The sequence below is a fragment of the Babylonia areolata genome, chromosome 22 (assembly GCF_041734735.1).
Source record: "Babylonia areolata isolate BAREFJ2019XMU chromosome 22, ASM4173473v1, whole genome shotgun sequence".
Lineage (NCBI taxonomy): Eukaryota > Metazoa > Mollusca > Gastropoda > Neogastropoda > Buccinidae > Babylonia > Babylonia areolata.
Genome location: NC_134897.1, coordinates 7,305,704 through 7,330,045, shown reverse-complemented (window position 1 = coordinate 7,330,045; position 24,342 = coordinate 7,305,704). Strand labels below are relative to the sequence as shown.

The 24,342-nt window shown below is 40.3% G+C and overlaps 1 protein-coding gene across 1 annotated transcript; it reads left to right on the top strand.

Moving 5' to 3' along the window:
- Positions 1–37: 37 nt before the first annotated feature.
- On the top strand, positions 38–19,644 carry LOC143297376 (stabilizer of axonemal microtubules 5-like). The gene is made up of 10 exons (XM_076609684.1): positions 38–140; positions 1,682–1,906; positions 2,456–2,614; positions 3,583–3,739; positions 4,259–4,365; positions 7,679–7,907; positions 13,926–14,044; positions 14,992–15,190; positions 17,492–17,583; positions 19,052–19,644. Exons 2-10 carry the CDS (start codon positions 1,691–1,693, stop codon positions 19,202–19,204), a joined length of 1,431 nt encoding a protein of 476 aa, XP_076465799.1. The 5' UTR covers positions 38–140; positions 1,682–1,690; the 3' UTR covers positions 19,205–19,644.
- The last annotated feature ends 4,698 nt before the right edge of the window (positions 19,645–24,342 follow it).

Genomic DNA, 24,342 nt, shown 5'->3' with positions numbered 1-24,342 from the left:
CTTTTCTTTACACACAAGAGTACTTCCGGTAAACCGTAGTCACTTCCCCTCTTCTCATTGTCGTCCCTGGTAACGTCACCCAAAAAGTGTACGGAAGGAGTAACCCAAATCAATGACCAGTGCGAATCAACAGAACCGCCGTAAGTTTTGATTGGAATTTGATCCGATCAATAGACTTCTGTGTATGATTATGCAATCTGATAGCTTTTGAAACTCCAGCGTATCTCATGATTGATATTCATTCTCTTTCCCTTTCAAAAAAAAGGTACATAATTCACATGAATTTTTGTAATTATGTATATATAATCAAGAAATGAGTTTTTTCCCCATTTATTTATTGATTTATTTATTTATTTATTTATTTCATGGCCAAAGGGTTATTTAAATTATTTGAATTTGTTGATTTAAAAACTCAGGGGTCAACTGAATCCCCTTTAATGTGTTTGTGTGTGTGTGTGTGAATAGAATAGAATAGATTTTATTGTCATGAAACCGTAAGGTTTATAAGACACAAGTGCAATGGTAAATAAATGAATGAAGGAAAAACACACAATTAATCAATCAGTTAATGCAGTAAATTGCAGCAGCATTCATAAACAAATTTTCCTAATCTTGTTTGTATATATTCATCATCTGTTAGCATCACCTGACTGGGAATATTTCCTGTGTGTGTGTGTGTGTGTTTGTGTGTGTGTTCACGTGTGTGAAATGTGTGTGTGTGTGTGTGTGTGTGTGTGTGTGTGTTTGGTCAGTAGTCAGCTACTCAGAGCTCTTATTTGACTTGTTTTAATGTATTTTATGGTGCACAGGATCATTTTTTATTGGTGTTTACAATGTGCCTATGATTGCACAAGTTATAATTTCCATGTGGATTGATACAGTGGTCTTGATTTGAATTGATTTGACTTATTTTGCTTGCTACTTCAATACAAATGAACGTTATTCTGACATAAATGTTTAAGAGATGCTATTCTGCCAACGGTCAGCTGAGCCTACAGACCAACTGCCTGTTCTGCTGACGGTCAGCTGAGCTACTATAGACCCCAATGCTTAATACGCCAATAGTAGGGAGAAGTGCATTATGACTGCCTATTTTGCCAATCTTGATAATTCTCCAAACGTTCACAGCCATAATCTGATAATTTGTCATCAATCAGTACCCTAGTAAACGTCACTACATGTATGTAATTTGGTCATTTTCCAGTGGGCAGTTTGGATTTCCTCACTTCTTTTTTAGAGTATCACAGTGTCAATCTCAGATCGACATAAAGCTTGGTGCTTTGCGTGGATTCAGAGAGCAACTGTCAAATTCCTGCAATACCAGATTTTTTTTTTTTAATACTGACATCTATTTTTCCTTCTGTTGCCTTGTAACTCATTGGTGTAGCTTGATACTGATGGAATGAGCTGTCAAAGCGATCCTCTTCTTTTCCCACAATTCTGTGAAGTCATTGGAGTGCCGCACAAAAGTACTGCTCAGCAGATTCTTCAAGTGGCAGAACATGCAACTTAACTGAATTCCCCCTACACATTCACACTATACAAAAATAAAGTTGGCTAAATTTTTTAGATCAATATATCATTTGTATGTGTGTTGTTAATAGTGTGTGTGAGTGTTATTTAGACTTTTGAAATGATAAAATACTGTAATTTACATTTGTTTTTTTCTAATCCTGCACAGACTGACAGAATGACAACGACCAGCAGTTCCAAGCCCAGCCACCTGGGGCCCAACAACTTCACCATCGGACATGACCACCGGGTGACGAAGCCGTCGCTCATGAGCATCTTCAAGAACGACTACCCTGTGCATGAGCAGTATGGACGTGCAGACATCGCAAAACCTCCTCGTCTTGGTGACGTCATGCACAAAGATGAGCGTGTCAGTGAACGGGCGTCTGAGACGGTACGTTCATTTTGTGAAGAGTTTCAGTTTCAGTTTCTCAAGGAGGCATCACTTACATTCAGACAAATCCATATGCGCAACACCACAACTGCTAAGCAGATGCCTGACCAGCAGCATAACCCAACACGCTTTGTCAGGCCTTGAGTGTGTGCATATATATATTTGTGTTCCTATCAGAGTGGATTTCTTCTACACAATGGTGGAGGAGGGTGTGGGGTAACAGGGTTGTTTGGTAGGTAGGATATGTACACTTAAGATACAATATTCATATGTTTGATTCTAGCTAGACTGATCCACACACACATACACACACAAACACCTACACCTGCAGATATGGCCAGCTATATTGATAATTTCTACACACCCTTGATATCTTTGTCTCCATCATTTGGTAATCTGTCCAGGTTAGAACAGAATATTGGGTCTATGTATGGTTCAGATGTCTCCCTTTTGTTTTCGTTTTTTTCTAGCATACACAGATCAGTCCAGATGCTTTTAAGTTTGACAGCCTTTGAAACTGAAACTGGTGTTGATATTCTCTCCTATCAGGTGACATCCTATATCTACCGTCCCATGGCTAAGCCAGTGCTAATGGACTGTCAGAACACGCTGCGTGTCACCAACTTCAAAATGGACCGAGATCTCAGCAAAGTGGACTCCTTTGCCACCACACACGATCACTATTTTCAGCCCAAGTATGAGGCTCAGGTGAGAGCAGTGCATACTATTGTCGCACAGTTCATTCTGGTTTTGTCTTTTTAGAGAAATTTTAAAATGTTGACAGAAATATTTGATATGAACAGAAATAGAGGTGAAAAAAGGAGATGCAAGACCAGGTTGGGAGGCAACACGTTTTTTGATCAGCCACATTGGAAAGAGGAGAAGAGACATCAGTCTGGACAGCTTTGTATAGGAACAGTTGCTTCCCTTAGGCCAGAACTGCATGTTGAGAATGTATGTAAACATGCACACGCTTTCTTTTTGCTGAATGAATATATATATATATATATATATATATATATATATATATATATATATATATATATATAATCATTTTGTAAATAGATTAAAAAATTTTTTTGTGTCTTTTTATCTGAAATCCATACTTTTGTTGAATGCTTGTATGCAGAATGTTCTTTTGAGAAAAAGATAAGCAGATTTCAGTCCTTAATTGATGAACAGGGCTAAAATATTTGCACACTGATACATATTTGCTGTTATGTGTTTTTGAATGTGTGTTTTTTTGTGGTTTGTGTGCATGAGTCAAGGTTTATGGTAACACATGTATATGCATCCCTGACGCTTTGCAAGTGGAAAGGATGCACTGCCTGTTCTTTGAGAGAGTCCCTTGGATGTTAAAAAAAAATTATAGAGTGAGCACATACCAATTGTAAAACAAAGAATCTGAGCTTCAGTCTGCCTTTGTATGTATGTAACACAGTGCAGATTTGATTGGAATGTGCATTAGAGTGACCCTCTGAAGATAATCTGGGACCCCTAGAATTATGGTGAAAGACTCCCACTCCCAAGTTTTTAACTTATCAAAAGCCCTGATGTGTGTGTGTTGTATGTGTGTGTGTGTGTGTGTGTGTGTGTGTGTGTGTGTTGATTATTTTATATATCTTTCTGGTTGTATGCATTTGTTTCACAGCAAAAATTTCTGTGTCACTCTTCAGAACAAGAAAACCGCAAAAGGGGCCACAACTCACATGTCCCACATTCCCCAGGGAGACATGGAAAAAGCAGACGCTCCGCTGACCAATTACAGTGAGAACTTCCTGGGCCATGACCCCTTGAAACACCCCCTCATCAAAGCTCCATCAATGCATCATGGTAAGCTGGTGGTGTTTGGTTGTGTGCTGTGCTATTGGTCTTTACTTGTGTGTGTGTGTGTGTGCAGGCATTTGTTTACCTCTGTTGGTTCAGGACACTGCTTTCATCGCCTGTCAATGGTTTTTAACCTGTTTAGGAATCTCAATAATCAACTCCTTAAAAACTATACTATTCTTTTAATGACCAGATTGTTTCAGGGTTATTAAGATGTACGTATACAGTGATTTGTGGTTGTGTGTGTGAATGTATGCATGTATCATGTGTATTTGTGTGTGTGTGGGGGGGGGGGAGGGGGGGGTGGTGTGTAGGTTCAGTGTCAAAGTATTTCATTTGAACATTCCTGAAAATAAAAACAAATGTGTAAATATATAACTTAACAGTCACATAAACACACACACAGAAGACAAAATGTACACATGTACCACTTCAAACAAAGTAAACACAAGGCAGATAAGCACGAAGCAAGCAATGGAGTTAGCACCACGTACAGGTGTGTGAATGCCTGGTGGTGTGACACAGGTGGAGACCCCACAATCAAAGGCGACAGGCGTCTGGGTCACTACGACACCTCTCACACTGACCAGTTCCAGGGCACATGGGGTGCAGCACCTGCCACCTTGCCTGCAGTGAGTACAGCACTCCCTTGGCTTTCCGTGTCATTCACCTGCTACGTAGATTTTTATCCTTTAAGGTGGACCTGTAGGTAGAATATTGCCATATTTTTCAGATTTCATTCTTCCTTTAGAGCACCTGATCCCCCTTTTCTTTAGCTGTGTTAGTTCCATATTTATCGGGTCATTCGCTGCTGGCTTCTTTTTGTTTTGTTTGTTTAGTTTTGTCTTTTCTTGTTTGGATGTATGCTGTTTGAATGTGACTGTGAGGGAATTAATTGCAAACTTTTCTCCTTGCTCCAGACTCCATTTAAAATCTGTCTGTAAGCGTCATCAGCTGTGGTGTAAATGCACCCCCAAGCAGACGTGGTTCTGTAACCATCTGTTGGTGCAGAGCGAACAAAGCAGAATGAAAGCCAGTGTTCAGCATAAATGGTTAAAAAAAAAACAACTGCTCGCATCACGGATCCCATAACCTCTCACAGTGTTACAGAACCTTTCAGAAATTGTAATTGCTTGCTAAAATTCTTCAGCAACCAAAGTTTCAATGCCATCACACAATAAATCACGGGCGCAATAGCCGAGTGGTTAAAGCGTTGGACTGTCAATCTGAGGGTCCCGGGTTTGAATCACGGTGACGGCGCCTGGTGGGTAAAGGGTGGAGATTTTTACGATCTCCCAGGTCAACATATGTGCAGACCTGCTAGTGCCTGAACCCCCTTCGTGTGTATATGCAAGCAGAAGATCAAATACGCACGTTAAAGATCCTGTAATCCATGTCAGCGTTCGGTGGGTTGTGGAAACAAGAACATACCCAGCATGCACACCCCTGAAAACGGAGTATGGCTGCCTACATGGCGGGGTAAGAACGGCCATACACGTAAAAGCCCACTCGTGTGCATACGAGTGAACGCAGAAGAAGAATCACACAATAAATCACGGAACAGAAAGTGACCTCTCATGCTTTTTATTTGCAACATCTGGAGCTTACCTTCTGCCCGCTGCTGAGGGATAATATTTTATTTACATTTTTGGGGAGAGGGGGTTGTTTGTTTGTTTTCTTTTACTGATCCAGAGCTACAGCTTTCATGTCAGGTAGCTCTGCTGCATGAAAAATATGGCAAACCTGATAGCATGTTTCGTTCTGAGTTTTGGAACTTTACTAGCTGCTATGAGACACTTGTGTAGCAGTGATGAGTAGTCAGTTAGCATAAATTACTACAGGTAGAGGTTTGTCTTTGGCTTCTTCAGCATCACTGACAACAAGGGAAGCTGGCTGACTGTTGCGTGTAACAAGTTAGGTGATAGCAGACGTTTATTTCGTTTATGTTATTGTTTGAATTTTCAGTCACCCATGGCATTGTAGCTTGCTTTATAGCTTTGGGACGTAGTGAGTTGGTAGATGTTTAATGCTGTAGTTTTGTACCTTCACTTTAATGCTTACTCACTGCTTTGTCTTAGGAATAGTTCCACTAAATAAACATACTTTTATTTTGTTGTTATTATCACTAAACTCTGCAGTATATTTCATGACAGTAGCTTTTATGTCGTGTTCAAAACAGACTTATTCCTCCATTTTTCTTTGACATAAAAAAAAACTTGGCTGTATCCATAGCCACCATTGCTGATAATAAGACTACAGTCTGAAGTGCTGGGTGCAAAAATTGTTGACACCAGCAGAAGGTTCATGGCTGATGCTAGAAACTTTGATAGTCCTACATTTGTCAAATATCTGTCACGTATGATTTGCTTCCAGTAAACTTTCCAAATACTTTCCAAATTTATCTGAAGACGTCCATTTTTGTTCAACCATGATGTCACCATGAGAGCACAGGATGAGGGGCCACTGAACTGGGGACAAATTTCTTTTATTATGAAGAGAGATGAGATCGTGTAAGATGACAATGCTGCATCAGATATCCATTGTTTTTAAACATGCACATGTTCATAAGCCTTGAACGATCGGAATGTGTGCGCAAGCACGCGTTTGTCTACATCTTGTGTGGAGTGGGTGTGGGTTTGTGAGATGGAGCTGGAACAGGATGATCTGTGCGTGCGGGTGTATTTGTGTGTTTTTAGTCTGCACGTGTCATTGCATTTTTTATTGTAAGCGCCCAGGGCTTTTGTGTCATTAGATTGGGCTACCAAATGTTCTTTTATTATTATTATTATTATTTAAGTTCTATTTAGGTTTAAGAGAATGTAACAGGGGTGAACTCTTTGACTCTCATCGTGATATCCCACAGTCAACCATTCCCAAGAGATACAAACACCTGCTGTGTGGATCTGAAAATTTGAGTGACATTCTCAAAGATGCACTATGAAGTTCGCAATGCTCAACTGTATGGCCTCAGTTTTCACAGCCGAGCCTACAGCACTCTCTCTGTGGAGAGGACCAGGCCAGGACTGAAAAATCTGACAATGAAAATAAAGTATGCATCTGATGGAGTCTGAGCCCACAAACTGCTAGCTTATTGGCCATCACCAGAATACCAGCAGCTAGGGTCTTCCAGAGAGCATATAGAGCCAGTTATATCAATGTAATTCTGCACACAGTATTCTCAAGGACCTTTTAAGCCTCTGATACTGGTGTTGTTTTGACATTTTTGTTTGTGTGTTTGTTTCTATTGTCTGCTTATCTAGTGCTTTATGCAGTTTTAGTTTAAATTTTTGTTTAGAAATGACATGTATCTGTGGTGTTTGCTGATTTATTTGTAAAGCAAAAACTCAAGCAAATCTCTAATTTGAATAACACACATACAAATACACAACCAGGGAGTGGAAGAAGAAAATCAAATTTTAACATTTTGCTGCTTTACAGTTCCTGAGGTTCTGTCTACATCATTGCCCAAACTTGTCTGTCAGTTTCTCAGAGGCAGTGTTTCCTTGCACAAAATTATCAAAGATGTTTATGCTAAATGAAATAAACCAACATGTTGATGTTACTGAATATCAAAAGTATATAGGAAATAAAATAAAAACAAGGTTCTTGTTTCAAGGTCATTTACTTTTGGGGTGGGAAGAAGGGCGTGTATTGGATCAAGAAAAAAAAAACCCAAGTATTCTCATACTGCATTTGATTTAAACACAAAAATCTTATAGCTGAAGACCACAGATATTTTTTTAGTGGTTGTGGGAGTTTGGTCTCTGCTGTTTCTTTGCTTGTTTTGATTTATTTGGTGTATAGTTTGCTTTTTTTTCTGAACTGTATTGATGGTGCATTTCATGTTGTGGCTATGGTGAGGGCATGGATGCAGGGCATTGTACGTAGAAATTTTGTTCTCCCCCCCCCCAAACCCCCTCACCCTCTAACCCCACCCCCTCTTAGCCCACAGGGACAAACGTTCCCATGGGCGACCAGGACAAGGAGCGAATAGGGGACACCACTATGAAGTCCTCCTTTGTTGACCAAAGCGTCAAGGACTTCACTCCCTTTGACTCAAGCGCGGTGAGTCAGAAGCTGCGGAAGACCAATTTCAAACTGCAGGACGGCCATGGGGAGTGGGACGACTATAGGAGTGTGGCCGCCATTTCCTACCCCTCCAAATTTGACAAAAGTATTTCGTCACCTGCTTGTTGTTTGCAGTGACACGCGTGTCCTTATGTTGCGGTGGAGTGTGTTTGCAGTGACATGCATGTCCTCCTGTTACAGTGAAGTGTGTTAACAGTGACACACGTGTCATCCTGTTGCGGTGAAGTGTGTTTGCGGTGACACGAGTGTCCTCATGTTGTAGTGGAATGTGTTCATCCTCTCGCAGTTTGCAGTGTGCAGTGTAATCATCACTGGTTTGCTTTGCAATGGGTTTGGTTAGGTCACAGCTTGTCACTTCAGTACTGTTGTGCTGCTGTTGTTGCAGGGTGTTCCTTGATCTGAACACAGATTTTGTTTGGGTTTGCTGCGCTAAAAGATATTTTCATTCTAAATTTCAGTACAGTTTTTTTCTTCTTTTTTTTTCTTTGTTGTATGTGTGTGTCTGTGTATGTGTGTGTTTGTCTTTAAGTGTGTGATGTGAGTGTGTAGATGTATTATTCAGTTTCAGTGTATGAATTAATGTATCGATTTCAGTTAACATCTATTCATAAAATGTTATATTAGAACCCCCAAATAAGAGAAATGAAAACAACAACAAAAACAAAAAAACAGCTGAACTGTACCTATGTGCTTGTGTTGTGTTGAGTGTGTAATAGAGGGTATGATTGTATTAACTGATTTTAAGCATGTACTATTTAACAACAGTTGAAATACCATGGATGTATTGTAGATCTTAATATCATTGTCGTTACCTCTGTAGAAATACACACAACACATCAGTACAAAATACATCACCCACAGATCACAAGCGGGTTGATTGTTTGTTTGTCTTTTTTTTGCTGTCCAATCCTCTGCACCATTTTATTAGCATCATTCCTGTGCTGCTCATATCTTATTATATATCCCAGGCATCAACCAGGCAAGAAAGATGCAGACACTTGTGGTGTTGGTCAGGAAATTTGAGCCCATACAAGGGTAACCACTTCACCACAGCAGCTGAAGGGAAACTAGAACATATTCATGTGTTGCACATGACCTCATCAGCCGCTGATCGCAATCATATAATATATGCATGCTATCCGTCTTGAAAACATGTTTTGTGTGCATGTTATATAGCCAGTTTTCTGTATTGATATTTACTGTATAAGGTTTTATTTTCATTGTCCATCTTAAGATTTTTTTTCTGTAATTCATTTTCTTTTCTTTTCTTTTTTCTTACTTCAGGTACTGATTATTAAACCAAAGTAGTTCTGTGACTATTTTGTTTTTTTTATTTTTCTCTTTTTTTCTTTGTATTTTTAATCAGTATTATTACACTGTGTTATAAAATGCCTTATCACTAAGAGTTGTTATTCACACATTCAACGGTCATGCATTTTAAAACCATAATTTCTTTGATTATCATGGTTTTCTGTATAATTTTTCTTTCTAGTATTGTCTCAGTTCATTGTTATAATTCTTATTCAATTCAATATTTTTGTGAACAGCTCAGACCATACACTGCATAAAGGCTATTGCTAGCATTGATATGACTGCATTACACTGGCATATTAGTTTAAACAAAGTTTTACAAACAAATACATTTTTGAAACTCTAAAATGATGACAAGCAGAAATATGATTATGAAAATAACGTTAGCACATGTATCAGAATAGGAAGCTATGACGATTATTTCATTTGTGAATGTGAATTTTAATTCAAGAATAATATAATGCTCTGTGTGTGTGAATAGAATAGAATGAATAGAATAGAATAGAATAGATTTTATTGTCATGAAACCGTAAGGTTTATAAGACACAATTGCAATGGTAAATGAATGAACGAATGAAAAACACACAATTTATCAATCAGTTAATGCGGTAAATTGCAGCAGCATTCATACACAAATTTTCCTAATCTTGTTTGTATATATTCATCATCTGTTAGCATCACCTGACTGGGAATATGTCCTGTGTTATTCGAATTTTGAATATCCTTTAAAAATTGTTGCCTTAAGGTTTTATATTTAATACAATGATCAAGAAGATGGATTTCGTCTTCCAGGATGTTACACTTGTTGCACAATCTGTCTTCTTGTGGAATATTTAAATATATTTGTGTGTGTGTGTGTGTGTATGTGTGTGGTGTCTCCACCCCCCCCTCCCCGCCCCCCCACAGTGCTTAATTTCCTTTCACTCATTTTTTCCTGTCCTGATTCCATTCACAATCATTTAATTCAATTGTCCATATCTTATTCTGCCTTCTTTATTTTTCTGTAATGCATACACACACATACACACACAAACACACACACATACAGGCACACACACATACATACTCACACACACACCTATTTGTTTTGTTTTTTTTTGGTTTTGTTTGTCTTCCAAATTTCACCCACATTTTTACCCTCATTTGCCCAGTTTCCCCCAACCCTCCATTCATCCACATCTCCCACCCCTTCTAACCGATAATACTCAGATGTATTCATAAATACTTTAACAAAATGTCTTCAATCACCGATATGTGTGACGGGACATTAAACAAAAATTCCTCCTCCTCCTCCACACACACACACACACACACACACACACACACACACACACACACACACCTATTCACTGAAAACTATTCAAGTGCACATGTGTCTTCACAAGAGGGTATTCATGCAGTAAGTGTTCATTTGTCTGCTTGTTTTTATGTGTGGCAATCAACCAGTTTACCACTTCCAGATTGTCTCTGTTAATAACTTTAAGTCTGATCCAACCCTGATCTCCTATGGTGTGCCACAAGGCTCTGTCCTGGGCCCCGTTCTGTTCGTTCTGTACACTGCTCCTCTTTCTGATGTCATTTCTGGCCATTCTGTTCTGCACCACTGTTTTGCTGGTGATACTCAGCTACAAAAGCCTGCAGAACCAAACCAAGTACACTGTCTGATTCTGTCAATGCAGGATTGTATTCTGGATGTTAAATCCTGGATGACATTCACCAAACTAACGTTAAATGATGACAAAACTGAAGCTATGATTATTTCCTCTGCAAGAATGTCCACATCTACTTCTTTTCCTGCCTCTATTGTGGTTGGTGATGCCACAGTTCAGTTTTCTAAATCAGCAAGGAACCTTGGAGTCATTCTTGATTCAAACCTCAGCATGCATGCTCAGGTAGTAAATCTGATACGCATAGTCAATTGTGAACTGCATTGCATCAACTCTATCCGTCATTACCTTTCTGTTGAAACTACTAAAACTCTTTTTTTCTGCTTTTGTGCTGTCACGAATCGATTACTGTAATTCTCTTCTCATAGGCTGTCCACATAATATTCTTTAGCGAATTAAAAAAACTTCAGAACAATGCTGCCCATCTGACTCTCAGAGTTCCTCGTATTGATCACATTTCTCCTCACCTCCACACTCTACATTGGCTCCCCATTGAAGCAAGAATTAAATACAAAGTTGTGTGTCTCTGCTATTCTGCTTTCCACTCCGCAGGACGTACATATCTTTCTGACCTTATCAGTGTTTACACTCCCACAAGAAATCTCCGCTCTTCCTCTGACTGTTTTGAAACTTCCTCATGTCAATACAAGAACCTATGGTGAACAAATCTTTCTTCTTTGCTGCTCCTCACATCTGGAACAACCTTCCTTATCATATCTGTGCGTCTGATTCTCTTTCTACTTTTTGCTCATCACTAAAAATCATTTTTTTAAAACCTGTCTATAAGCACTCTCAGCTTCCCTCTTCTCCAACACCACCCATGTCAGCTCACTTTGGATGTATGTAGAGTGGGAAAGGGAGAGGGTCAGGGAGGGGGGGAAGGAGGGATGGGTTTTTTGAGAAAGTGTGGTCATGAATGTTTTATGTAACTTGTGATATTTTTCTTTCATGTAAAGTGCCCTGAACTCTTAGAGAGAAAGGGTGCTATATAAATGTACGTTAATACCATGATTATTATTATTATTATTAAAAAAAACAAACAGTTTTTACCCCCATCACTTTTATTAACATTGGCACCATTGACTGGACTGATGTGTGTAATCAACTGATGAATGAAGGTAATTTGAAGCTCTTGATAATCTGTAGCACTGTGCTTTGTCCTGATACCATGCAAGGATAAAACATGGTCTTCACAATAAGCAGTAACACTGTTTTATGGTAAACATGGTGGACAACTGATTGCTTGATATCATCATTTACTGTACATATATGTGAAGAACTTGCTTGAGAAATCATATTGTAATACGACATTTCAGAAGTTCACTGTGGTTTTTTTTGTGTTTTTTTTGTTTTTTATAGTTTTTTTCTTTTTATTTCTTTTAATGAAACAGAAATTAATTGATTTACAATTATGCAACAAATTTTTTTTTTTTTTTCTGTTGACCATATAGATATATTTATGCACCCCAAGTGATAGTAATATTAAAGAAACTGAAACAGATCAGAATGTTATTTTTTATACCAATACAATGCAGTGTAATGATACATTGTCGGATCAGAAATGTTGTTCTGAGAGAAGGCACAAGTAGGTTTTTTGCTTATCTATTTTTCTGATGAGGAAAAAAGGAAAATGTGCACAATATGATAGCAGAAATTTGATATTTTGATACAGTAGACATCAATTGTCTGACAATGCAGACCTCAGATTTACATTGTTGGTAACTCAGTATTATTGCTTTTATATCACAGACTGATTAATATATAGCACACAGAAATTATTATAAATTACATATGAATATCATTACAGTAATTTAGGAATTTGTGGGACAAGTGTGCAGTATACATGGGCTTGATTTTTTAGTATGCACTGGCAATAAATAAAAAAAATTGCAAAGATATGATCACAACATGACTGAAAGTCAGTAGTGTGACCACTTTACATTATGTATATATATATATTTTTTTAATTTATTTGTCAGTGCTGTCTCTGTTTCTTGCTGTCTGTGTCTGTCTGTCTGTCTGTCTCTCTTTTTCTCTCTTTATCAGCCCCTCTCCCCACGCACCCCTCCCGACCCCCCTCACTATTTTCTTTCTCTATTTTAATTAATAATAATAATAAATAATAATAATTGTACTTATATAGCGCTGAATCTTGTGCATAGACAAATCTAAGCGCTTTCGCACCAGTCATTCTCACGCACGCATAACTCTGAAACTGGAGAAACTGAAGACAAGGAAGAGGCAGGGAAGGGAGGCTATTTTGGGAAGAGGTGGGTTTTAAGGCCAGACTTGAAAGAGCTGAGCATGGAGACTTGACGAAGCGAAAGAGGAAGTTCATTCCAATTGCAAGGTCCAGAGACAGAGAAAGAATGGCGGCCAACAGTCAAGAGTTTGAATCTGGGTATGCGTAAGTGGAGTGAATCCGAAGCTGATTGTAGTGAGCAAGATGGAGTGTAGAGGTGAAGGCAGCCACAGAGATAGGAAGGGGCTGATTTGTGAATACATTTGTAGCATAGATTGCTGATCTTGTACTTTATTCGGTGTGAGACAGGGAGCCAGTGGAGATGTTGCAAAAGAGGAGTGATGTGCTCAGATCTTTTCTTTCTGAGGACGAGTCGGGCAGCAGAATTTTGTATACGCTGAAGGGACTGAATGGATGAAGCAGGCAAACCAGACAATAGAGAGTTACAGTAGTCAAGGCGAGAGAGAATGAGAGAAACGACAAGTCTAGATGTTGCATCAATGGACAGATATTTCCGGATGGAACTGATGCGCCGCAGTTGACAGTAGCAGAATTGACATGTCTGATTGATAAATTTTTGCATGGACAGTGTGTTGTCAAGGACAACGCCGAGGTTCCTGACTGAACTGGACAGAGGGATGGATGTACTGCCAAGTTTAACCTGAAATAACCCAGTCTGCAAAGTGTTGATAATCATATTATATGAGTACAGCTTTCAGTATCAACTATCACTTTTCACGAAACACATTCTCTCATTCAAGTCCTACTGCTTGCTGGAAATTTATTGCTCTGTTGTCAGAGCTGTCGAGTGCTTTGGTATTCCCTCCCTTAGTCAGCTAAAGGGAAGGAACCCTGTTACATTTTGTGTTTGTGTGTGTTGCAGCCGAGCGAGTAGGACCAGCGAAACATCGCAACCAGAGTGACTTCCCTGTAGGGGATCGGGATCCGTCTCGGGAAGTGGAGCGAATGAGCTCTACGAACTACCGCTACTATATGGGCAATGTGAGTGCTTTGGTGGCTCTGTGTGTGTGTGTGTGTGTGTGTGTGTGTGTGTGTGTGTGCATGCATTCATGTTTGTGTGCGTGTGTGGGCATGCATGGTGCATGTATGCTTGTGTGTGTATGCATGCATGCATGCATATATGGATATATATCAACATGTTTGTGTTTCTAGGCAGATGGGTGACTGTTTCATGTGGTAGCTATTTTGGATGTGGTGCAATTATTGATAGGTGATTATGTTGTTGTTCTGTTTTAATGTCATTCGAAAGGGGTGAAAAGACCAATACAAGGTTCTGAAATGCGTGTTTGTGTGTGTGTGTGTGTGTGTGTGTGTGAGTGTGTGTGTGTGTGTGTTCTTCTTCTCTTTGTTTTGTTTTTTTTTTTTTTTTTTTTTCTTTTTTTCTACTTCACAACATGGTGCCTTAGACATTTTCACATTCACACATTTCAACGCAAAATGGGGAGGGGATAGAATAATTAAAACAAAACAAAACAAAACAAACCAGAAGGTGATGACAGTTTGGCTGGATGTGAGTATGTGTGTGTATGTTGTATGTATGCTTATTTGTGTTTATATATGTTTGTTATGTGTTGATTTATTGTTTCTTCTCGTTTAATACTTAATTTGTTATAAGACATGTTCAGTTATATAATTTAAATCCTCCTCCCCCACCCCAAAAAAAACAACCCCAAAACAAACAATGTACAGAATAATGAGAATCAAACAAATATATAGGAACTTGCAGACCAAAACAAAACAAAACAGCAAAAGTATCAAGGATTATATTCCTTGCAACGTATGCTCACACTGAAAAAGAAAAACATACACAAAATATATCAAAGCCATCAGTGCTTGAATAGAAGATTCAAACAGTATAACACATATATATATATCAGTATATCATTTCATGCTTCTGATCTCTTCTTCTCCTCCCCCTTCCCACTCAGCCGGCACTGGGACTTCACAACAGCATAGTGTCAGGCGCCAACCTGCGCACTCGCAGCAACGTGTGGTTCGGGGAGCCTGTGCAGGGCAAGAAGTTCTATAGCACCACCACAGCCGACACCTTCGACCCCAAGTCAGTGCCCTACTCCTACAACAGAGAAAACCTCATGCAGAAAAGTGTGGTTCCCCTCGACTATTACAGTGAGTGGCGGTGGTGGTACAAGCGCATGTTTAGAGTTATTTCGCTTTTTTTTTCTTTTTTTTTTTTTTTGCATGAATATGGATAGAATGTAGGTTGTGATGTGTGTTGTGGAATGAAGAGCATAGTGTTGGGTTTATGATTATCAGTTCTGATATGCATGTTAAGTGCATGCTGCCCACAGCTCATCATGTATGGTATCAGATGGGGATGTACCAGGTAGGGTTAGCTTTGATTGAGAGTGCATTAAGCTTACATTTAAATGTTATGTGTTCAAGCTGTGGACACTTAACATAGAAATTGGCATTTTTGCTGCCCATCTGCGCGTGGTGTAATTCTGATGGTGTCAGTGTATAGTCACATGGTTATTCCCATCGGTGGAGTGTTGGCCTTGAGGTAATGCATCCGCCTAGGAAGCAAGAGATTCTGAGCGCACCGTCTCAGTCCCTACACATGTCAGTATCTTCTCCCCCTCCACTGGACCTTAAGTGGTGGTCTGGACACTAGTCATTCAGGTGAGACAATAAACCAAGGTCTCATGTGCAGCATACATTTAGTGCCTGTAAAAGAACCCATGGCAACAAAAAGGGTTGTCCCTGGCAAATTTAGCAGAAAAATCCACTTAGATGTGTAAACAAATACAGGCAGAAAAAACAGTATCTCTCTCATTGTAGCGGCACACTTTCTGTAGTGACAAAAGAGTAATACAGCATCACCTGAGGCTGGTATCAGCATTAAACTCTGAGGCTGGTATCATCATTAAACTAAGTCCTGCATGTGCTGAATCAGACCAGGCTCTGCAGAACAACACCTGAATGGAGGAACATCAGTGCAGGGTGTACTGTGGTGGATGGCCTCGTGGCAGCCAAACTCCTGTACTGTGGTGGATGGCCATGTGGCAGCCAAACTTCTGTACTGTGGTGGATGGCCTTGTGGCAGCCAAACTTCTGTACTGTGGTGGATGGCCTTGTGGCAGCCAAACTCTTTTACTGTGGTGGATGGCCTCATGGCAGCCAAACTCTTTTACTGTGGTGGATGGCCTCATGGCAGCCAAACTCCTGTACTGTGGTGGATGGCCTTGTGGCAGCCAAACACCTTTACTGTGGTGGATGGCTTCATGGCAGCCAAACGCCTTTACTGTGGTGGATGGCTTCATGGCAGCCAAACTTCTGTACTGTGGTGGATGGCCATGTGGCAGCCAAACTCCTGTACTGTGGTGGATGGCCTCATGGCAGCCAAACTCCTGTACTGTGGTGGATGGCCATGTGGCAGCCAAACTCCTGTACTGTGGTGGATGGCCGTGTGGCAGCCAAACTCCTGTACTGTGGTGGATGGCCTTGTGGCAGCCAAACTCCTGTACTGTGGTGGATGGCCATGTGGCAGCCAAACTCCTGTACTGTGGTGGATGGCCTCATGGCAGCCAAACTCCTTTACTGTGGTGGATGGCCTCATGGCAGCCAAACTCCTGTACTGTGGTGGATGGCCTCATGGCAGCCAAACTCATTTACTGTGGTGGATGGCCTCATGGCAGCCAAACTCATTTACTGTGGTGGATGGCCTCATGGCAGCCAAACTCCTGTACTGTGGTGGATGGCCTCATGGCAGCCAAACTCATTTACTGTGGTGGATGGCCTCATGGCAGCCAAACTCATTTACTGTGGTGGATGGCCTCATGGCAGCCAAACTCCTGTATTGTGGTGGATGGCCTCATGGCAGCCAAACTCCTGTACTGTGGTGGATGGCCATGTGGCAGCCAAACTCCTTGTGGACTGGCAGTGGCTGAAATGTGACAGCACACAAGTTTAGGTGTTGCTATGCATAAGAGAGCTTGGACAAGTATTGAGAGGTGTGCAATGGTATGAAAAAAAGATAAGAAAATATGACAGGCCTTTTAGAAATTAGAAATCTTGGGCGTGCCAGGGACTCTTTTGCCATACTACAAAAAAAAATTGGTATCCCAGAGTACCTTCAGATGGTCACTCTAAAACTTCATTCTTTATTGCAATGCACATACAAAGGCAGGCTTACCTTCTAGTCATAATTATTATCTTGGTTTCTGATTCAAAAGGTGATGAAGGGAAATAACTCTTTTTCATCCCATATGATCCTCACATCAGACTGAAGCTCCCATTCAGCATTTTTACACTTGATATATGTTTGTTCTAGGAACTTTAGCATCGCCTCAGGGATCCTGCTCAGTGAACATGCAGCAGATCATTTCCATTTTCAAAGCATCAGGAACAGATATTTGTAGTGAAGGTTTGTCAGAAAGAAACCATGAACAAGCGCTGTGTTTGTTGCAGAGGGTGACGTGTCCCATGAGACGACCATGGGCAAAGATTACCAGAACCCCAGCGTGCCACGGATGATTCCCCATGAAGCCGGTATGAACAGGGTGAGTGGTGACTTTAGTGGTGCTTCTTTGATTTGCAGGACATGGAATCGGTATGACAGAACATGTATCTGGGTTTGGTTTCTTTTTCAGTTTTATGTTTGCAATTATAAAGTATGTCCCTGGTTCGTTTGATGTGTGTGCATGCGTGAAAGCGCTTGCAAGCACACATGTGTGCCCTGGCTTGCATGATAACATGTTTGCATGGTTATGGCATGTCAGGTTATATGAGACCATTCTAAACATACCATTATTTCTTTCTTCCTACCTGTGCCTCTGTTTATGACACAATAGGGGAAAAAGAATGAATGTCGTCATTTTGTGCCTGACATTTGTTGAAAAACTTACTTGTACTACTCCTGCCATCCTGCTAATGTTGATGTGCTGCTGTTGCTGCGGTTGCTATCTTCAGTGCTACAACTGACATCAATGCTTGGCTTATATCACAGACTGACATGAGCTTACAGGTGGACCAACAGCAGAGTGAGAGCTGTGTGATCAGTGGTTTCTTTACTTCAGTGGGAACTCATTTACAGCATCTTCTTGTGTGAAGGGTTATGAGTTTCAAACTGGGAGGATTGATTTTGCTGGCTCTTAGTGTTGCAGCCTTGGGGGCTATTTGGCCTTTGGGGACCATCCAAATGCTGACTGTCTTAAAAAGAAAAAGTCCAATGGTCAAAATTTCAGTTTGAAGAAAATTACACCGGTAACTCGGAGTTACATAAGAACATAAAGAAAATGTATGGTTTCATGGGAAAACATTACCATAATGATTTTCACAAGAGGCAAATCTTTTCTGTAATCTGCAGATGGAAAATGAATTGTTTTAGGACAAAATATGTCCGTAATGTTTCTTGCATCTGTAGTGCTCACATAACAGCCAATCATATACCAACATGCGATATGTTAAAGTCTCAAATCCCTGAACTGAAATCATCTTCAGTGTTGACGATCTTCAGCAGTCCATTGCTAATGTATGACTTTTTCAACTCCTTGTTAAATAGTTCAGTTGGTTCGCTGTTATAGTTGTTAGTTTTTCATTAGAAATATGTTATATTGTTATGTTTTTTTGTTTATTTTTTAAGCAAAACTTAAATCAATAATTTTCACACACACACACACACACACACACACACACACACACTTTCACTTACTCGTACGCATACACAGTAATCCCCCCCCCCCCCTCCCCCTCCTCCCACTCGATTTTTTTCTTCCCTCGTCTAATATCACATACAGTGAAAAGACGTTAAACTAAAGAACGAACTGTCTTAAAGCCCTCTTGGCTGAGAGAGTGGGGATGTAACATGGGCAAAACGCTCTCCACTATAATCAAATTCCAGCCCAGATAGTCAGAACAGCTGTTGCCTCCACAGCTTTTCTGATGGTCATAGTTGCACATGACTGACTACCATACATAAAGATGTCTGTAAAGAACTGAACGTAACTCCTGGAATGTCTCTGACCACAGATCAAGAACTCACACATCTTTCCCCCGCTGAGCGGCAAGACTCACTTCAACACCACCCACAACGACATGTTCACGCCAAAGACGTCTGACAAGTACTTTTTTGACAGCGGCCGCATGCAGAAGAGCTCTGTGCCCCTGGGAACCTTCACGTAATGGGCTGCGTGCAGAGGATCGGTTCTGTCCACACAACTTGCGTCAGAGAAATGCCCACACCTTTTGCTCCTCCATGGCTTGTGATAAGCCTTTCAGTATTAAGCAGACTCATCAGGATTCATGAAACACAAGGTAGAAATATTCTCTTGCCATCTTTAATGCAGGCCTGAAGGCAGCATTCAGATTTCTGAAAGAAGAACAGTAATGTTGTTGTTGTTTTTTTATGTCTTTTTATATGTTTGTTTTAATCCTAACTCATATGAAGCTTGAGTGGATGAATATCTTTGTATCATAAAGTGTCAGATAATACTTTTCAGGAAAGTGGTACAATTAAGATTTGAAATAAAGTTGCAGTACTGAAATGATTGATTATATACATAATTCATTGTATTTATTTATGTTTGGAAGGGACATGTTTGTGCTTGCAGTATATATGGAAAGTTTTTTTTTTAGGGAGGTGACAATGCTTTAAACTTAAAACAAGTAGTGTGAAAATACGGTTTTATTTCAGCCGTTGTTGTATCATAGTTTGATGCCATTGTTGTTTATGTAAACTGATTTTTTTTTTAACTTTGTATTACTCTTGTGGGTGGAATCCAACAACTGGAATATTCTTCACAAATGACACAGTGTGTAAAACCAACGTATTGAATGAAACTGTGAAATTTTGCAACTTTCATCTCACAAAATCTGTGAATCTGATTGCTGTTCAAAATGAAGAAAGGTACAAAAACCTTTGAAAGGAGGATGGTAGTGTTATAACAGTAGGGGGATGGTAGTGTTATATCAGTAGAAATAACACAACAGAAAATGCGTGTGATAAGTTTTTCTTTTATTGGTTCTTCACTGATCCACAATTGCTTGTGCACACGAGCACACATACACTCATACATGCATCCATGCACACACTCACATGTTCACACATGCATACGATGCATACAAATGTTTTCAGGTTTCTTTACTCAGTTGCACAACTTGTTTGCCTTTCTTATATTTATTTTTCTTTCTGTTGGTTTCTCTGGATTATTTTGTACAGTTTTTTCTTTATCCCTGTTTGCCGGCATATGACTTTGACATGTATTGTTGAAACATGCCCTGTTCATTGTCATTGCCAAAGCAGGGGCAGAGTACCAGACTAGCATTTGTGCCAAAGGTTGGGTTTATTAGTGTGGATGTGTTGTGTGTGTGTGTGTGTGAATGTATGTGTGTGTGTGTGTGTATACATATGTGTATGTGTGTGTGTGTGTGTGCATTTGTATGATTCCATGTACAAAGTTATTCCAAAAGGTCACAAGTGTTTGTGTTCTGGGCACTATATTTTGCATTTTTATGAGTGGGTTTCATTTTTGTCTTTGTTTCTGTCTATTGATATATCTTTGAAGCCCATTTGAATGTTGCCGGTTTTTTGTTGTTGGGTTTTGTTTTGTTTTGATTTTTGTGGGTTTTATTTGTTTATACTGTCTTTTATAGCATATAATTTTGTCCTACAAGATATATTTCATAACAGAGAATTATAAAAAAAAAATTGGGGTGGTATATTCCACCAGTGTTATGAATTATGGTGGGTATAGTTTGCTTGAAATATTAAGATATTTAAAAAAGGGCCGTCTGTAAACTTTTATTTCTGTTTTGTTGGTTTACTGTGATGGCTTCTACACATTAATGGCATTTGATACCTTTGTTAATCTGCAGAAAACAGTATTATGTGCTGTAATTTACAATGGAACACTTTGCATTTATTCAAATTTCAGAAACGCTATATGTATTTTAAACTATGGTTTTATAGTCAGTTGTTCTTTTGCATTATGGATCAACTACTTTCATTGTTTGTATACCTGTTAATGTATTTCAGAACACTGGTCTTAATTAAAAGCGTGTTTTCAGTGTTCAGATGTGTTGGCAGCTGTGCATGCAGTTTCAGATGTATATCCCTGGTTGAATGTATTATGTGCTGTGTGTGTATGTTTGTGTGAGTGCATGTGTTGGCTTGGTGCATGTGTGTGTATGTGTGTGTGCATTGTGTGCATGTGTGTATGTATGTACATGTGTGTGTGTGAATGTGTGTGTATGTATGCGTACAAGGTTTCTGTGTGTAGGAGTGGCTCTTCCAGTGTGTGTCCTCACGGCAACCAAACATAGTAGCCTGTGGACTGCTGGCACTGTGATATATTGGATACAGTTGCGTGTAGTGTGGAGATAATCCCACTGAAATTGGGACGGTTTCCATTAGGATGAATACAAGATGTATTGGCACAGATCATAGTTAAAGGTCCCATAGTCTTTTACGGCCATCAGGGCAGTATATTACATATCCACTTCTTCTAGGGCTTGGCACAGGCAGATCAGGCCCAAACCTCTCCTTCTCCGATTTTAACCTTGCCCACCTGAAGCCAAGTGAAGTGAGGAAAATCGTAAAGTGCCTTTCCTAAGGGCACAACCATCCAAAATGGAGCCTTAAACACTGATCTCTAGCCAACACTGGATCAGTCTAAGATCCAACCGACTCTACCACAGCATCTCATACAGATCATGGGGCAAAAACAAACAAACAAAAAACAAGAGAGGCAAGGCCTTCAAGACTCACTTGTGATACACTTTAAAAAATATATATATATATATAAAAACAAGCTTTTTATGCATTGAGTATAATTTCAAAATGTAATGTTTAAGATGAGAAAGATCAGTTGAAAGTAACTTAAGTCCCCTAGCATTAATTAGAGTAATTTCCCTTTTTTACTATCTGCACCAAAACGTTTGCAAACTAAATAAAACTTCCATGCTTAGCAAAAGAAGTTCCTGTTTGAACAGAAAATGATAATAATGACTGCTCTTGTTGTTGGGTCAGAATATCAGATCAAAGTGCCAAGTTTAGAGAATACAAAAAAATATAAATATTACAGTAAATGCAGTTTGCATATAATTAGGCTTTATTTTTTATTTTTTTGTGCCCATCCCAGAGGTGCAATATTGTTTTAAACAAGATGACTGGAAAGAACTGAATTTTTCCTATTTTTATGCCTAATTTGGTGTCAACTGACAAAGTATTTGCAGAGAAAATGTCAATGTTAAAGTTTACCACGGACACACAGACACACACACACACACACACACACACACACACACACACAGACAACCGAACACCGGGTTAAAACATAGACTCACTTTGTTTACACAAGTGAGTCAAAAAGGCACAGAGAAGCATCTTGATGTCATAGACCATGAGGACCAGTTGGTGAGAGAGTCAGCCAGGAATTCTGGTTCTTTACTGGCGGGGGAAAAAATCTTCAAACACGAAGCGAAAATCACAGTGAGTAAACTTATACATTAATTGTGACACCTCTCAGTCTCTCACGTTCTCTTCCATTTCTGTCTTCTGTCTCGCTCTCCCTGTCTGTCTTGTCTTGTCTTGTCTTGTCTGTCTTTTTGTCTCCACCACTTCAGTGCCTCACTACACCTTTTTCTCCCCTCCCCCCCTCTCCCCCTTCATATATCTCTGTTTTCTGTGTTCTTTTTCATTATGTATAGATATATCATTGATCGCTTTCACCAGCGCTGCCTTCGCACCATCCTCAGCATCCACTGGAGTGACTACATCACAAATGTCGAGGTCCTGGAGCAGGCAAAGACTATCAGCATCGAGGCAGTGCTGCTAAAGACCCAGCTACGTTGGGCAGGGCACGTGTCCAGGATGGAGGACCACCGCCTGCCCAAGATCGCGCTGTATGGCGAACTGTCCACTGGCCACCGTGACAGAGGAGCACCCAAGAAGAGATACAAAGACTCCTTGAAGAAAGCTCTCGGTGCCTGTCACATTGACCATCGCCAGTGGTCCGCAGTAGCCGCTGATCGAGAGACCTGGCGACGCACCATCCACCAAGCTGTCTCCTCCTTCGAAAACAACCGCAGGGCCAGCCTTGAGGACAAACGCAGAAGGAGGAAGAACCACGACGCTGCAGCCGCGAACCCAGACCAGACTTTCCCTTGCAACCGCTGCGGCCGACTCTGCTTTTCCCGCATTGGCCTTGTCAGCCATGAGCGTGCCTGCATCAGACGTGGACAACGCCCTTCCTAGATCTTCGTCAGCGAAGCCAGGCCATGATGATAGATATATCATTACCCCACTCCTCTCTTTCTCTCTTTTAACATTTTTTTTTTTTTGGTCTTCTCTCTCTCTCTCTCTTCCCCCCCTCTCTCTCTCTCTTCATCTCCCTCCTACCCACACACCCCTGTCTCTTTCTCTTCCATCTCCCTTCTCTCACACCTGAAAAAAATGAAAACTAAACCGAAACACTCAACTGAAGCCTATACTGGTCTCGTGCAGTGTGGCTGACAAGGTACCGCGCGTGTGACAAGTCATACCAACGTAATGTGGATGACAACTCAACACCCACAACCTCGTATCTCTCTATGTGATCGACCCATGTACCCGAACGTCACACACACACACACACACACACACACACACACACAAAGCACGCACGCGTGCATACGCTCTCTCACATACACACGCACGCACTGAGGTCATGTACCCGAAGTTAAACTAATCTGCATGGTCATGTCCACACATGCACCGACACCGAACGGGAATTGCCGATCATTAGAATGAAATCCATTCTATTTTAAGAGCTGGTTACTCAACAACAGACAATCGTCACTAAACAAATCTTTTAACCAACTTCAACGTCATGATCATGGCTTTACGTGCACTCGAACGGAAATTCACGAAATGACTGGCGAATCGATTATATTTTAAGAATTGGTAAATTACCTACATATCAACTGACGATCGTTACTAATTAAAATTATAAACCAACTTCACGAAAGGTTAAAATAGCGACATTTTCGTGGAAGAAGCCTAAATATAAGTTGTAGAACAATGGAGAAGTTGAGATAGGCTTCTACAGGTATCGTACGACGGGTTGGAGATGCTGAGTAACAAAAATGTAGGAACAGGCATACTGGACCTTTCTTCCTCTCTGCTGGTGACCCATATAGAAGTGTAGCTAATTAACTATTCCGGGAGAAGCAGTTACTTAATTGGGTGGCTGACATCATTTCATTCATTTTACATCAGCCCTAACGTCGACAGTCAGACGGACGCGCGCGCACACTTGGCACACACACACACACACATACAC